The following is a 15,240-nucleotide window of genomic DNA, read 5'->3' on the forward strand; positions in this document are numbered from 1 at the left end:
TTTGCTCACTCCTAGTCTGTTTTATACTGCCCTCCAGTGGACAAGACACAAACGCTGGAAAAGGAGAGCCGAGTGTTTTGGGATCTGAGTACAGTACTACATATCAACATCCAGCTAGTATCTAAATGCTTGAGATCAGGGGATAGTCTAATTGTCACCTCTGCAGTCCTTTGAGACATCTTGTGATTAAGGCGTATACAAATAAATGTGACTTGACTTGACATGAGAAATAGGGAACCTTTTACTTGTGAGCACAGCAACATTTTAGGCTTCACAAATTAAGTATTATTTTTTTGTGCAATATCGTAATTCAGTTTATACAGAGTAGTAATTTCTTATGTCACTCTTTTAACGGGGTTGTACGGAATTCGGAACTTTGTTACTCTCTGCCACCCTCTTCTGGCTTGTGTCATCATTGCAGCCTCAGTCATGCGCGTGCAAGTATGTGCGTTTCTTAAACACCCTCGAAAAAATCTTTTTGCATCTTTCTTGGGGTTTGGGTTGGCGTTTGGACTCTACTTGAAGCAGGACTTTTCTTAGCTTCACCGTTTTCATGCTGCACGGACGAATAGAAATTTAAAAAGAACCTGTGACTATGATGTTATTGTCCAATATTCCCCCCCAGCCTCCATTCCTGTGTTCCAATGTGTTCTGCCCCAAATAGCTCTACTTAAAGTGAGACAAAAGCAGATAGGTGCAGTGGAAATTAAAGCTTATGGGATCTTTCAACTCAGTTGGGCATTGTTAACACATACTTAGAATTGATTTAACCTTCAACTTTTTAAGGACACCTCAAACGACCCCACCTCCACAAAAAAAGAAAAACTTAAAACACCTGCACCTTAACAAATTCAATGTATTACAAACACCAGGATGTATGCAAAAAGGAAAGAAAATGGAATGAGAAATACAAACTTGGTTTAATGCTATAAATCATACATGTTTTTTAAAATTATTTGTAAGCTTTTTTTATAAATAAAAAAATGGGTTGTGGTGTTTGTAATTTTTTATTTAGATTGTCCGATCAATTGACATCCTGGTCCGACTTACATCTTTCTGTTTCTTTCTGACTATTGGTTTAGAAAAATTGTTGGTTCTTCCTAACATGTACACACTTATTTTTCAGAAGTTATTTGGTATGATGTGTTTTACTGTACAGTAAGCCTATAACACTATAGTAGTAGCCTATAATACTGTTGTTGGCTTGGAAAGGGATGAGCGCCACTATAGTGTACTTGCCCAAGACTTGCCCCTACTACCCTATTGGTTAAGAGGTATACGCACGCACACACACACACACACACACACACACACACTATTTAGTCCCTCCTGGTGGTAAAAACATACATGTTTTAATATTAAGCAAAAATACATAAACAATTGTACTAATGTTAATTCTTATAAAAAATTCTCTACCTTTTTTTTTACCTCTTGGAATCCCTGTCAAGAGGTCACCACCATTTCTGTCTCACTATTACAGGTACCCACCGCGACAAAAACTTGCTATGATTTTTGAATGTTGAAAAAAGAAAGTGCAAAGCTTCCGATTTATTTGTATCTTGGAGATACTACTCATCTCATCATCTCATTAGCTGCACCGCTTATCCTCAGTAGGGTCGCGGAGGTGCTGGAGCCCATCCCAGCAATCATCGGGCAGTGGGCAGGGGACACCCTGAACTGGTTGCCAGCCAATCGCAGGGCGGAGATACTACTACGAAGAAATATTTTGGGTACTTGCTGCGTTGTGCCGCCGAATATTCGTCTAGCGCAGGAGTCGGGAACCTTTTTGACTGAGAGAGCCATAAAAGCACAATTTTTGGAAATTTGTTTCAGTAAGAGCCATATAATATATTTTAAGACTGAATTCAATTAAATGTGAGCATAATAAGTGTCTTAATTTATTATTTTAAATAATGTTTTTATAATACTCACCATTAATGCGACTTCTGGTGCTGCATGGATTTGCTGATGGTTTTGTAGTCTGGTTGGTACTTGGTGAGTTTAAGCTTCATGCAGGCATTGAGGCCTTCATCCGTTAAATGTGATCGTAGGTTGGACTTGATGTTTTTGAGACGTGAAAATGACTGCTCACATGAATACACCAATACTCACAACGCCTCAGTGTGTGGTATGTGACTGGAAGCGCGTTCCAAGTTTTGAGAATCAGCTCGTCTTCAGGTTGAAGTTTGTTCATTTCTGTCCACATTGCTTGCTCGCCAACTCCGCTTTCTGTCGTGCAATTCTTTCCAACTCTCCATTTAGTGATTTGAACTTGTTCATCCACATCTCTGAGGCCTTCAGGTCAGCCACTTCTGCTTCAAATTTTGAGTGGGCTCACTTGTTGTGCATGCCTCTGCAAACTCTCTCAGTTTTCCAAAATGTAGTAAGGGACCTGTTTCAAGATCCTAGATGAAGAGCTCCAGCTTGTTTTCAAAATCAAACACAGCGTGTTGAAGGGATAACAGTGTATTTCCAACGCCTTGCATTTTAACGTTGAGCTGGTTCAGATGTTCGGTAATATCCACGAGATAATAGAACTTGAGGAGCCACTCAGTTTTCGCTAGCTCAGGATGCTCGTTGCCTTCCATTTCAAGGAAAGTCGCAAAACGGCTGAGCATCTTCCCTCTTGAAAACCAGCGCACATTGTTGTGCAAAAGAAGACCGCGCAAAGGCGGCATGGCGTGTGTCGAAGTGCCACTTTACATTCGACCGTTTCATCGATGGAATTTTGTCATTGCTAATTGGGCATACCTCTCCAGAAAGGCAAATTCTTCGGTCCATTTGTCCTGAAATGTACGATATTCATCATCTTTTTTTTTTCGTTTTGCCATCTTCTCCATCGAAGGGTTAGCTTTGAGCTAATGACCAAGTGCCAAGGGGCGCAAAAGGGGGCGTGTACCTGTGCCCCAGCAATGGCCCAGTAACGGCCAACGTAGGGTATAATCATCCAATTAAAATGATAGACAATCGCTCATGCAACTGCAACTCTGCACAAGATATGAGCAGTAGAAAATCGATGGATGGATTTAAACAAACCATCATTTTTTTTAAACCCAAATCTGCTAGCCAGATTTGCGAGCCAGATGTTATCATCAAAAGAGCCACATCTGGCTCGCGAGCCATAAGTTCCCGACCCCTGGTCTAGCGCCTCAAAGAATTTCTTGGTGGTTGGCTTGTTGACGACCTTTCAGGCAAGCCGTTCTAGAGCCCAGAAACACAAACAGCAAAGGGCGTCTTTCGCCGGTTTAGCCGGAAGCGTAGCAGCTCCATCTTCTGGAAGTCGCTTCGTAACCATCTTTGCGATGCAGGGGTTAAGGACATCTCTCGTGGGAGATCCACATTGACATTGATGATATTTTAGGCCAGGATTAAATCACTACGAGCTGTGATGGTCTCCAGTGACGGGAGGTTGAGAAACTCCAGCTGTTGCTCATAAGACAGGTTGCGGAGCCCATGGATCATTTTAGTCGCCAGTCTCTGAACCCGTTTAAGGTGTTGAATGTCCTTCACAGGATAGGGACAAGATACCTGCACCCCATATTCAAGGACGGGTCCCACCAGAGACACGTACAGGGTTATGAAGAGGTCAACTGACACTGTGTCAAATGACCGGTAAATCAGGAACAGGATACCACGAGCCTTGTTTGCTGCATGGAAACACTGCGCTGACGGCTTAAAGGACAAGTCGACAAGGATGCCCAGGTCTTTTGCTTGGTTCATCTCTGGTAGGGGCAGGTTATCAGGCTCGAAGTTTAGAAGACGGGTTGTTGGGGAGCTGATCGCCAGAAGACCACATTTGTCAACATTCAGTTGTAAATCCCAAAGGAGTGTGCCCTGCCGAATTATCTTGACCAGTCCTAGTGATCTTTTGACGTGACCACACCACTGAAGTTTCCATCCCCGCACTGTTGACAACGGTTCTTCTTGGGGTCCAATGTGCCCTCTGATGGTGTTATGCCCTGTTTCGTATGTCACATGGGCTAAGTAGCTGATGCCTAGAAGTTTTCTGCAGCATCGCATGTCCATGGCCTGGGTTTTATTTTCCAGTTTTACTGTGAGAGTCCATGTCTTGCAAGGTTGGGGGAAGATGGAAGTAACCAGCGCTTGCATGAATCTGATCTTTGATTTGACTGAAATGTTCTTGTCCCACCAAATGGGTTTAATTAAGTCTGGCAAGTGTGACTGTGGTTTGAGCTATCCTGGCCATGATTTCTGGTTGTGACCCCTCTTTTGATATGACAGCTCCATTATATTTGAATTTGACAGGTGACAGGTTCTAGCTCTCAGATGTCGATGGTGATGTTTGTGGTGATACCTTGGGGATTGTTGGTCATTACTTTATTTTCTCTGCTCATTTCCATCTCATTCTGGTTTGATACTTTGTCTAGCCGATTGATCAGAAATCTTTGATTTCTTCGGATTGACCAGAGCTTCAGACGTGATCCTCTCCAGGAATATATTGAATAAAGTTGGAGAGAAAATGCAGCCTCGTCTCACACCGACTGGTTTGAAACCATGCTCCAATGATACCATTGATACCAGTACTGCACCGTTGGCATTGGCATACAGTTGTTCAATGGTCCGAACCAGTTGCTGGCCCATATTTTACTTCCGCATGGTGGCCCATCAGCTTGCTATACTCTGTCGAGCGCCTTCTTGAAATCAACAAAAAAACGTGGTAGAGGTTTCTCTCGTGTCATTAAAACGTACTCACCTACACTGACATAGAATGCGCAAATCAAAAATATTTTCTGCGGTGCAACTTTCCTTCCTGAAATCTGCCTGTTCTTCGGCTAGGATGTTTTTAGATGGTGTGTCAATCTGTTCAGTAGGACCCTTGGCATAACTTTACATGCGTGGCTGATGAGACTTATGATTTAAAGGTTTCCTTTCTCTGGTAGCATAATTAATAGCTATATTGTCCATGCAGATGGCTAATGTCCTGTTTGCCAGATCTTTCTGCAAATCTTTGTCAATATAATGTATAATATACTGTATAATATATATATATATATATATATATTGGTTGGGCGGCATGGCGGTTGAGTGGTTAGCGCGTCCGCGGCACAGTCAGAGGTCATGGAATCAAATCCAGCTACCAGCCTCCCTCCTACATTCCAAAAACATCAATGTCAGGTTAATTGGCCTGTCTAAATTGTCCCTAGGTGTGAATGAGCAAGTAAATCTCCTGTCTCTGTGTAATGCCCTGCAACTGACTGGCAACCGGTTCAGGGTGTCTCATGCTCACTGCCCAAAGATGGCTGGGATAGTTTGAACAATTTTATTGACACTATTAACAGCAAATAAACAATGTGAGGTTTGAACAATTTTTCTCGACAATCCTAACAGCAATTAAGCATATTCACAATTTCGTTATATCTGACAATGTGCTGCAGCATCCCCGCGACCCAACTGATGATAAGCGTTGCAGACAATGAATGGAATGGATGGCTACATGTAGTTAATGATTGAAGTTAGTCACTACTGGTTGGTTATGGGTTAGATCTTCATATCTGTCAACCTCCACAGCTCCATGCCCGTACAAACTGTCGCATTTTCCCGTACAAAATAATCGTACACTGTATATATTTTTGGGGGAATGATGCATGATGGGAAATCCCCAGGCGGCAGACACATTCGATTGAAAAATGTGCGTTTTTCTATACAGATTTCCTTGAACGTCATACTCGTCTTAAAATGCATAAAAACGTACTTAGTACGGTAAAACCGTACAGGTTGACAGGTATGGATCTTGGTCTTGTAGTTGGTTGGATCACTTAACCACTTGAGTCATAGAGGCACTATGTAGTGTGTCTTGGGCAAATCCAGCCGGGTGCCGTCCATCCCTCTCCAGGCCAACATACTATATTGAACCAGGGGCCTTTCGCCTATTAGGCAAATGTGCTAACCACTGCTCTACAGAACTAGTTTCCATCAAGAGGTGCTAAATAATACACACTGTCTCATTAAAATGCGTCGGCAGGCAGTGCTGGTGGAGCAAGCTGAGCACGCACGGTGATTGGGACGGGGAGGTCCTAACGACTCGTACACAGCAGCTGGGTGCATTTCACCACGTGACCAGCGAAATGTTAGCTAGCAGCCGTCGTCACTTCACCTAATTCATGGCGTCCAGAGTAGAATGGCCAAAGGTAAGCCGATGCCGAGACGTATCGACACCTCAACGCTATCTTGGCACACAACGGTCTTTCATGTGAGATCAATTTTCACCGTTATTGCTTCAAACACACACCTGCTTGTCCCGGGTGCGGGCTTATAGATTTTTTGCCGCAATTTACTTTAACGCTTCCTCCTTTAATACGACACTTTGCATTCTAACGCGTTTCGCCTTCTGTGTCGTGAAGAGGTTTCGCGTCGGCGTTTAGCTCACCGGCAGTGAGGTCGAACTTGCGCATTTGAAAAGATTAGCTTACATATTTTATCTGCTAGCATGACTGAGCGTTCTGTGTTCCATTAGCTCGTTTATTTGACCGCATATAAGTATCAGGTGTGGCCATAAACGTTTGTATACCAACTAGGGATGCACCGACATTTTTTATTAGGGGCATCAAAATTTGACAAAAGTTAAAATAATTATGTTGCGCTGATTTGCTAAAAAAATGCGATATGGAATTATACATCATAGGTTTGGTATTCGTTGTTAATTTTAACTGTTCATATGAGCAGAAATTCAGTTTTGAAGTCCCAAAGGGTGACCTATGTAAATTGTAAAGATCCCAGGAGAAAAGGATTCGAGGAGGGACGAGGGGAATTGTGAAAATTGAGTGAAATGGACGTTTGAGGTGATGCGTTTGAATTAAAATCTATATAGTTTACGGGAGCTGGAGTACTGAATTGTGTCTTATGCACATTTTGTTTTCTCATTATCTTTCTACTTTTAATCACGGTACGAGAAAGGAACGTCCGAGAATGGAGAAAACTGTTCCTGAAAGATATAAAACACAAAAATGCATGAAGAGGGAAACATTTTGCTGAAGGACATTAAATGAATATATCGCAAATTTTATATTTGTATTGTGTTCATAGTTGTCAATAAATGATTAGAATCATTGCCGCATGTATTCAATGTTTGTCACTTTCAATGCTTAGCTTTAGCTGATAACATATTCTACCAATTTTTAACTGAAAACAAGGGATGCTCATTGTTGGAATAGGCCATATGAAATTTTTATCACTATAAAACATTTCTTTTCGGTCTAATCCGATAATTATCACGTCTTTTTCCATTCACGTTTTAAGTTAAGTTACACTTGATTGGGACTGGATGCCTTTTTATTTTCCCCTTAGCGTATTGTAGTGGGCAATACTGTTTTAAAAGGTGAAATGCGTTTGTCATGTGGCTTGTCTTGGGCGATAAAGTATGCAGTGCACGTCACAGCTGTTTTTTGTTTTTGTTTTTTTTTTAACACCAAACTCTAAGTAGCCAAAGTACCTATAGACTACTTACTACAGCTCTTTCAGCATGTTTTCAGTGGGTATGCTGGCTATTGTCTTTAGTCTCTTTATTGCTCATTTTGACCGCGTTGTAGTCCTTGCGCTTTCACTGTGTGAGCCCCTATTTCTGCAAAATAATTGGCTAGGCCTCGTCACCTTAGTCTCCTGAATGTTGGTCTGGAGCTCTTTTTCATTGCATTATCCCCCCTTATTTCCTACGATCTTTGGATGGTGTAATTACGATAATCGTCATGGTTTTATCATCCTGGCCTAGTGCGTTATACACATATATATGGTGTATTCTCTGCACCATTGTAACATTTTTAAGCCCTGACCCATTTCCATGCCTGTTTACTGTTTAAATTATTAAATTCTCAAACAAAACGGCAACAAAAAGCAAATCGGTGCAGTCAGACAACTGAGTGATGCAGAAGTAAAACATGGATCTTAAATTTAAATAACACAAGCAGATTCATTGTACTTTGAGTAAATTGGCTGATTATAATGAAAAATAATTTGTACACTGAATAATCTCGCTTTTTGAGTACATATTTTGGCTGCATTTTAGCTTTGAATCGGCAGAGTGCCTAGCGAAGACAAAACGATGACTGGAACTGACATTGATGGTGATGCGCTATACAGCCCAGCCTAATGCAAGAAGTCTTTCGAATTTTTGCCAAAGTAATATAATAATAATAATGATAATAGTAAATTATATTTGTCCTCACACATGGCTGAGGACAGGTGTAGAAAATTCAGTGCACCCCTTGTTCCAAACCCAATTGACAATGTTTTCCCTTCTCTTTTGGTCAGATAAGACAACGGAACTAACGTGAAAGCTAACTGCAATTAATCTGGGTGTGAAGAAACTGGAAGTGAATCAATTATCGTTGTCTGAATTTTTTTTCAGGATGTATTTTCTTTTAGTTAATAAATTCTTATTTCTTTTATGTGAATATTGAATGAAATTAACCTATTTCCCAACTCTCTAAATAACTTGTTTGGTAGTCAAGAGTCTATATAGTTCATATTAAATCAATAATTTTTATTTTTATTATTTTGATGTAGGTGGGCAAGTATCATAAAATCGTATTAGAATGTTTTTTTTATTTTTTGCTGTTTATTCAGAGGGGAAGAGATGACCTTGGAAAACGTTTCTGGCCTGTGAACATATATTTGGTCAGTTTGGTAAGTATTCATTTATTGATGCATAACACTTTAAGCCCTGATTTAGTCTTGTTCAATCACTTTTAACAAGTACTTGATAACTTGGTGTAATGATTCTTTATTATAAAATATAACATCGAGGGTTAAATTCCCAGCTTCCAGCTTTCATGGCTATTTGCATGCTTGTTTGAATGGCAAGTGTTAATTGTCCCTGGGTGTGCATTTTAAAAGTGAATGTTGGTTTTCAGTGTTCTCGTTTCCCTGCGTCCTAGACACATCATTTTTGCTGGGGACGCATTGTGTCAAATCAACGTGCGTCCCCGGGACGCAACTTTTTTGACACCAAATTGTCATTATTACCTGATTACTTTTTTTTTTAACAAAGATTTACCGCACTCCAAACTTTTCGTCAGGCAGATCCGCCGTTGTTGTTTTGGTCTTGCGCCGATCTCGGCAAACGAGATCTCGTTGCTTTGAGGTGACGTCATTGTTTTGGTGGTTGTTGAGAGAAAGAAGTATGCCTCCGTAAAAACAGTTGGTATTAAGTGCAAATCAACAAAAAATTGGTAATTTCTTCAGTGTCGGTAATAAGTCGAAACATAATACAGAAAGTGGTAACAAAACGGCAATAATTCCGGCACGAAAAAAACGGCAGAGAAATTCTTCAGAAGACCGCGAAGGCAAGGAAAACACGTGTTTTGAAGCGAACGATTCGACGAAAGATAAACAAAAGAGCTCTTAGCAAGAAAAGGACTTCTCTGCCAAAATGGACTCTTTTATATTCCTGGTTACGCTATGAGGATGATAATGGAGGCTACATGTTCGGTGATGTGTTTACCCAGCGTGACAAAAAACTGGATTGCATAAATCATTTCGCAATATGAACTTTCATAAAATGACATTGGATCGGCACAACGACAATGAAAACCACAAATTAGCTATGGAAATTCCGTTGCTGCAATTGGACCTTGAGAAGGCGGGTCAGCAAACCACAAAGAATATATGAACTGAAAAATCTGAAGTGATTAAAACTGCATGGATATATAGACTAATATTTCAGCAATATTAATTTGTATAATGTACAATATTTTTGTGAACTGAGAAATCTAAAGTGATAACTGCTTTGTATTACCAATTAAGTGTGATGATTAAAACTGAATGAATATATAGATTTATATATTAGTCGCTGATTTACAATTTCAACCTCGATAACACTAAATTTTGGGGACCCATAGATCTCTGTTGGGACCTACAAATTTTTGAGCATGCGAGTCCCCGGGACCCGTCACTTTTCAGAGGTAAAATAAACACTGGGTTTTGTGTGCCCTGCAATTAGCTGGCAAGCTGAATGTATACCATACCTTGACCAAGTTTATGTGGATAAGTGGTTTGAAAAGTCAGATGTATATAAATAAAGCAGTATAAGTTTTACGAATAAAGCGTGTGAATAGATTGAATTATGCAGTTTTCAAAATGCTAACATGATTTTAATAACTCAGAGTAACTTCTTAGAACTATGCACTGATTCCTTGACCTAGCAAAGACATTCAGTTCTTTTTCGTGCATCCTTATCAGTGCCGAACCAACCCAGAGGCCCTTAAAACCAACCAATACTGGTCAGAAACATGCATAGCCTACCTACGACAAAAAAATTTTTTGATGTGGGTTGAATAATTCTAAGTTCTCGTTGTTCTGTTTCTTGTTTTTGTCATCATGTGGCTCTTGACCAAAGGTAGCGGAAATATTAAAGTGCTAGCCCCAAAGTGTGCAATTTGTTTAATCTTACTTAATGCTGGACAACCATTCAGAAAGATTGTTTACATTCAGATGCTGGCCACCCGCTGCTTGCTTTTTCATGCCCCCTGTTTGCCAATCGTTGAGGAGACATGACCCACTTAAATGGTTGTTTACTTGCATTAGAAGACGAGCTAAGTCTCTTCTCAATGAACTCTTGTCTACAATTCAATTAGTCTTTCCCTGCAGCATGTCTCCCCATTGCACAATGATACTGCAACACATGACAATATTCTTAAAGGATGCAATGAAAAACAAGAAGTCTCACTTATTCATGAGGCCATAGATTTACGAAATGAGAATTAATTTTATTGAGGGGTAGGCAACTACTGTTAAATATGCTCGGTGTCCCAGATTGTTTTAGTGAATTTCACCGGGCAAGATCGCAAACAAATGTTGCGTTTTCCTGCACATTTCATGTTATTTTGCTTGGGAATATTTATTAAAGCCTTAAAGATGCCAATGAAGTGGTTGAAAAAAAGAAAACCGATGTTACTATTTTTTGAGACATGCCATCTCCATTTATTGATTATAAGGTTGAGAGCGATAATATATTAATACACATACTCATGATTTTTGTGCTGCAATCCAAGAATACATTAACACTATTCACATTTTTAGATTGACAAATAAAACTACTGTTGTGTAAAGCGTTTATCATGGCTTACGTTTCAGTTCTGCTTGTAAGTTGTTCAATCAGTGTTTGTGTTGTGGATTCACCAAACACACATGGTGGTATTCGAACTATGTCTTTGACCAAGGATATCCTTTTAATCTGCTGGGACGCAGTGTTAAATTTCTTTTAACTCGAATTGTCACAAATTTCTCATTTAAAAATTGGTATTTGGAAAAAAATTAACCACTTCAAGTTTTAATTCTGCAAATGTTAAATAGCGCATACTCGTTAGACTAACTTTCTTTTCTTTCCCTTGCCCCATTGTCTCGTATTCCCTTGTAGGCTGGCCGAATGACATTTTGACCTTCTAAAACTAGAGAGAGGAGCAATAACCTGCTTCTTGGATTGTATGAGCACAAGAGTAAACTGGAGTTTGACTACTCCCCCATTAGACTTTGGGAAGGGGGGAGGACGAAAACGACACTGCTTCCATAAATAAAAATAGTATGGGGCAAAAAGTCCCAGTCGGCATTAAAACTATTGACATGCGAGATCCAGCATTCAGCCCCTTGAAGCTGGAGCTACAGGCCTTGAGTCACACCAAGCCATCTCGACTCGACCTGTTGCTGGACATGCCGCCTGTCTGCACGGACATCCAAGTCCAGCACTCATGGAATAATGACGACCGCTCACTCAACATCTTCGTCAAAGACGATAACAAACTGGTTTTTCACAGGCACCCGGTGGCGCAAAGCACAGACGCCATCCGAGGCCGTGTTGGGTATACGAGGGGACTGCACGTATGGGAAATCAGTTGGGCCATGCGTCAGAGAGGCACGCATGCTGTAGTCGGTGTGGCCACAGGCAACGCTCCTCTACACTCGGTGGGCTACACGGCACTAGTGGGAAGCAACGGCGAGTCTTGGGGTTGGGACTTGTGCCGCAGTAAACTTTATCACGACAGCAATCATTCTGGGAAAACATACCCGTCCTTCCTGGAGCCAGACGACACCTTTATCATACCAGACTCCCTCTTAGTCGTTTTGGACATGGACGAAGGAACTTTGGGTTACGTTGTGGATGGCCATTACCTGGGGGCGGCCTTCAAAGGACTAAAAGGAAAGAAGCTGTATCCAGTTGTGAGCGCTGTGTGGGGACACTGTGAAATCCGAATGCGGTACATAAACGGACTGGATCGTAAGTACAAGTTGCTGCTATTCATCTGTTTGCTTTTATCCAATCAACGTGAACAGGTCATTATTGCTATTTTTAAATAACTTGCCTCCATTTACTTTTTTCTTTTGACTTTTTGCATAAAGTGCAAAGATAATGGAAATACGTCTTTTTTTTTTTATTGCAACGAATTATCTTTTTAGTTATAAAATGGTCACATTATTATTATGGTCTAATGGCACTCTTGTTGGTCATGTTGCATTAACATGACTGTTAGAGTTGCCTGTTACACTAAGCTTTTTTTTTACTTTGAGACCATTCACTGAAGTGTGCTTCAACGTTCTGTTGTTCCATTCCCTCATAATTTTTAAGGGAATTCTGCTTTTTCTCACTGTAATGTTATACAGGGTTGTCCTAGAAAATTAGAATATCTTGATAGTTATTTGTTTTCTGTAATACAATTAAAATAATGTGATACATTATGGATTTATTACAAGTTCACTATAAAAGTCAGTTATAATATTGCTCATTAGTTTGATATCCTACAAGTATACTTGTTCATAATATTCAAATATTTTGAGAGAAATGTTTGTATATGCTGTAATCTGCAATTTCAGAACAATAAGACTTGAGTTTCTGTTGATAATGAATCCAGAATGTATTATTGTTTTTTTGTTTTGTTTTTTAACAAAGAACAGTCTTTTTATACGAGATTTAAATTACTGGCAGAACTTTTAGCGCATCAGATTTGCTCACCTCTTAAAACTATTGAACATCAATTGCTTGAGTTGCATTTTTGTCATTTTTGTCTTATTTTCTGGTTTGAATGTGTCAACTGCAGGAGAGCTGTAAATGTTTGAGTGAAAAATTGTGTTTTGATTCACTTCTCATAATCTTGACAAACTCTCCTGTTGTATTCCCCCAGCTGAACCTCTGTCCCTGATGGATCTGTGTCGTCGCTCGGTACGGGTGTCTCTAGGGAGAGATCGTCTGGGTGAAATTAATAGACTGCCCTTGCCGGCCTTTCTCAAGAACTACTTGCTCTATCAATGATGGCACATTCAAGTTCATTAGCACACCCCTCCCCTTTCTCCCGAACTATTTTCTCTCTCGAGCGTCTCTGGGATCATTTTTGGCCTAAACTAGTTTGACAGCATTTCTAAAGCCTGTTGGACAGACTTGGCTCATGGATGTTTCAACAAATGTGCTTTTTGTGATACTGGCTGAACTCACTTTTAAAGTTCTCAACCTGTTTTAAACGCTTGTCCAGTTTTACTCTTCACATAAAAATAATTCAGGAATCACTGAGCTCTATGCACATGCTGATGGGGGAGTTATGCATTAACAGTCAAGTCTATAGTTGTCAGTATCCTATGTAAAAGATGAGACTGTTTAGGCAATATGAAAAGATTTTGATTGCTAAGACATGATTTGCCGCTCACATGCTGTTGTGTGACGGCTGACCACCAGATGGTAGCATTTATGCGCACAATTAAAAACTAAGGCATACAATTAGGCTTACTCTCATCCTTGGGGATAAGCTATAATAAGGATTGTTATGAAGTTTTATTATTTTTTTTTTATTTTTAAAGTTTTTTTTTTAAAAATGCCAACAATTATTGTAACTTACCTGAAATGCTGACCATTCCAGTAAGACTAATGTAGCGAGACGTTGACTTGGTCACTTCTGCTCACGCAAGGCAGCTGACAGGAACTAACAAATCAGCAGAAATCTGAAGTATGTCACTGTGATGATTCATAGCATGTATTTGAAATAATTTATTACTGAAATTGCGTCGTTTTTAAAGTCAGTTTTGGGGTTCTTTGCCATTCTGACTTATTGTTCCCACAGTCACTTTTCACAGCTTGTTTCCATCTCCACATACCAGGGCACTTATTTTACCAAGTTAATGATAAGGGAGATGTGGGGCGTTTTTGTTCTATGGATCAACAAATATATTTGTTTATAGCATCATATCAAAGTTTGACAATCCACAATATGCTGCGTTGATGATATACAGTTACTATCATATCCTGGTTGTTCTAAACATGCTGTTCTGTCATCTTTATTCAGCCCTCAATGTGCCACATCTGTCTTTTCTTTACTTGCATTTTATTGTCTTTTTCTTAATCTTTATAGATGTTTCTATGTAACTATTAAAGTTTATTTCTTGAATCTCTGTGTTTTTTTCCCTTAGCATTGATGTTACTTGTCTAACATCTGAACTCCCAGATGTACAGTACCAGACTTGTGGTTGTGTAACTATACCTCAACTGTCTATAAAACTGCACCTGCGTCATATGCACCTTTTGTCCAACCCAGCAACATTCCTTGTTTGTACTCTCAGGAGAAAAGTTGTTTTTCTTGTTTCATTATCTCCTGTTATTTCCAGTTCTTATCACAACGAGCGGGGGCTACCTGCTGGTAGATAAACATCTAGCTAGTAAACACTAGGATGTACTATTGCACCAAGAAATGACGTATGACTCAATGAGCATATCTTGTATGTCCTTTAAAAATGTATTGGCTCAATATATTTTCCTAAGATATAACGAACGTTTTTCTCTTTGAATATTGATGTACTTCACTGGATTGCATTGAGCATGAAATGTATTTAACCATTTTGAGAACTTTGAACAAAAAAGTCCTGCTATGGCGTTAACAAGTAATTTGTGGAACATTGCCTGTTAAGCTTACAATTGTTTTCACCTTTTTATGTGTGCACATCTGCTGCGGTAAAAAGTACCCTACTTTAAAGGGATTTAATGTAGTATTTGACAGATGTCGCTGTATTGTCTAGTGCAATGAAACACAAGAAAGATTGTGAACTACAGAGACTCCATGACCAAACGGCACTATCATTCCCATTTTTTGCCTGGCCAAGGTTTTTTGAGGACACTCATGTCCGCTCCCTCTAGCTAAGTTTCGTGTTATGTAAATTAAATACAAATTTCTCGACCTATATGTATTAAAACAATAAATGATGGTTCATCTTTTTTTGCACAGATTACAACGAATTCCTTAGTGATATCAACTA

The 15,240-nt window shown here is 39.7% G+C and overlaps 1 protein-coding gene across 4 annotated transcripts; it reads left to right on the forward strand.

The window, feature by feature from the left end:
- The first annotated feature begins 5,987 nt into the window (after positions 1 to 5,987).
- Positions 5,988 to 14,378, forward strand: spsb1 (splA/ryanodine receptor domain and SOCS box containing 1). 4 transcript variants are annotated; one of them, XM_088331647.1, is made up of 4 exons: positions 6,002 to 6,149; positions 8,581 to 8,640; positions 11,372 to 12,226; positions 13,128 to 14,378. In XM_088331647.1, the coding sequence occupies exons 3-4, from the start codon at positions 11,536 to 11,538 to the stop codon at positions 13,253 to 13,255; spliced, it is 819 nt and encodes a 272-aa protein (XP_088187773.1). In that variant the 5' UTR covers positions 6,002 to 6,149; positions 8,581 to 8,640; positions 11,372 to 11,535; the 3' UTR covers positions 13,256 to 14,378. The 4 variants fall into 4 exon arrangements, with proteins under 4 accessions (XP_088187776.1, XP_088187773.1, XP_088187777.1 ...); XM_088331648.1 differs by having other exon boundaries at positions 6,108 to 6,211; XM_088331650.1 differs by lacking the exon at positions 8,581 to 8,640 and having other exon boundaries at positions 5,988 to 6,149.
- Positions 14,379 to 15,240: the final 862 nt, after the last annotated feature.

Source organism: Urocampus carinirostris, chromosome 3 (genome assembly GCF_059441175.1).
Source record: "Urocampus carinirostris isolate Australia breed hairy pipefish chromosome 3, RoL_Ucar_1.0, whole genome shotgun sequence".
In the NCBI taxonomy this organism is placed as follows: domain Eukaryota; kingdom Metazoa; phylum Chordata; class Actinopteri; order Syngnathiformes; family Syngnathidae; genus Urocampus; species Urocampus carinirostris.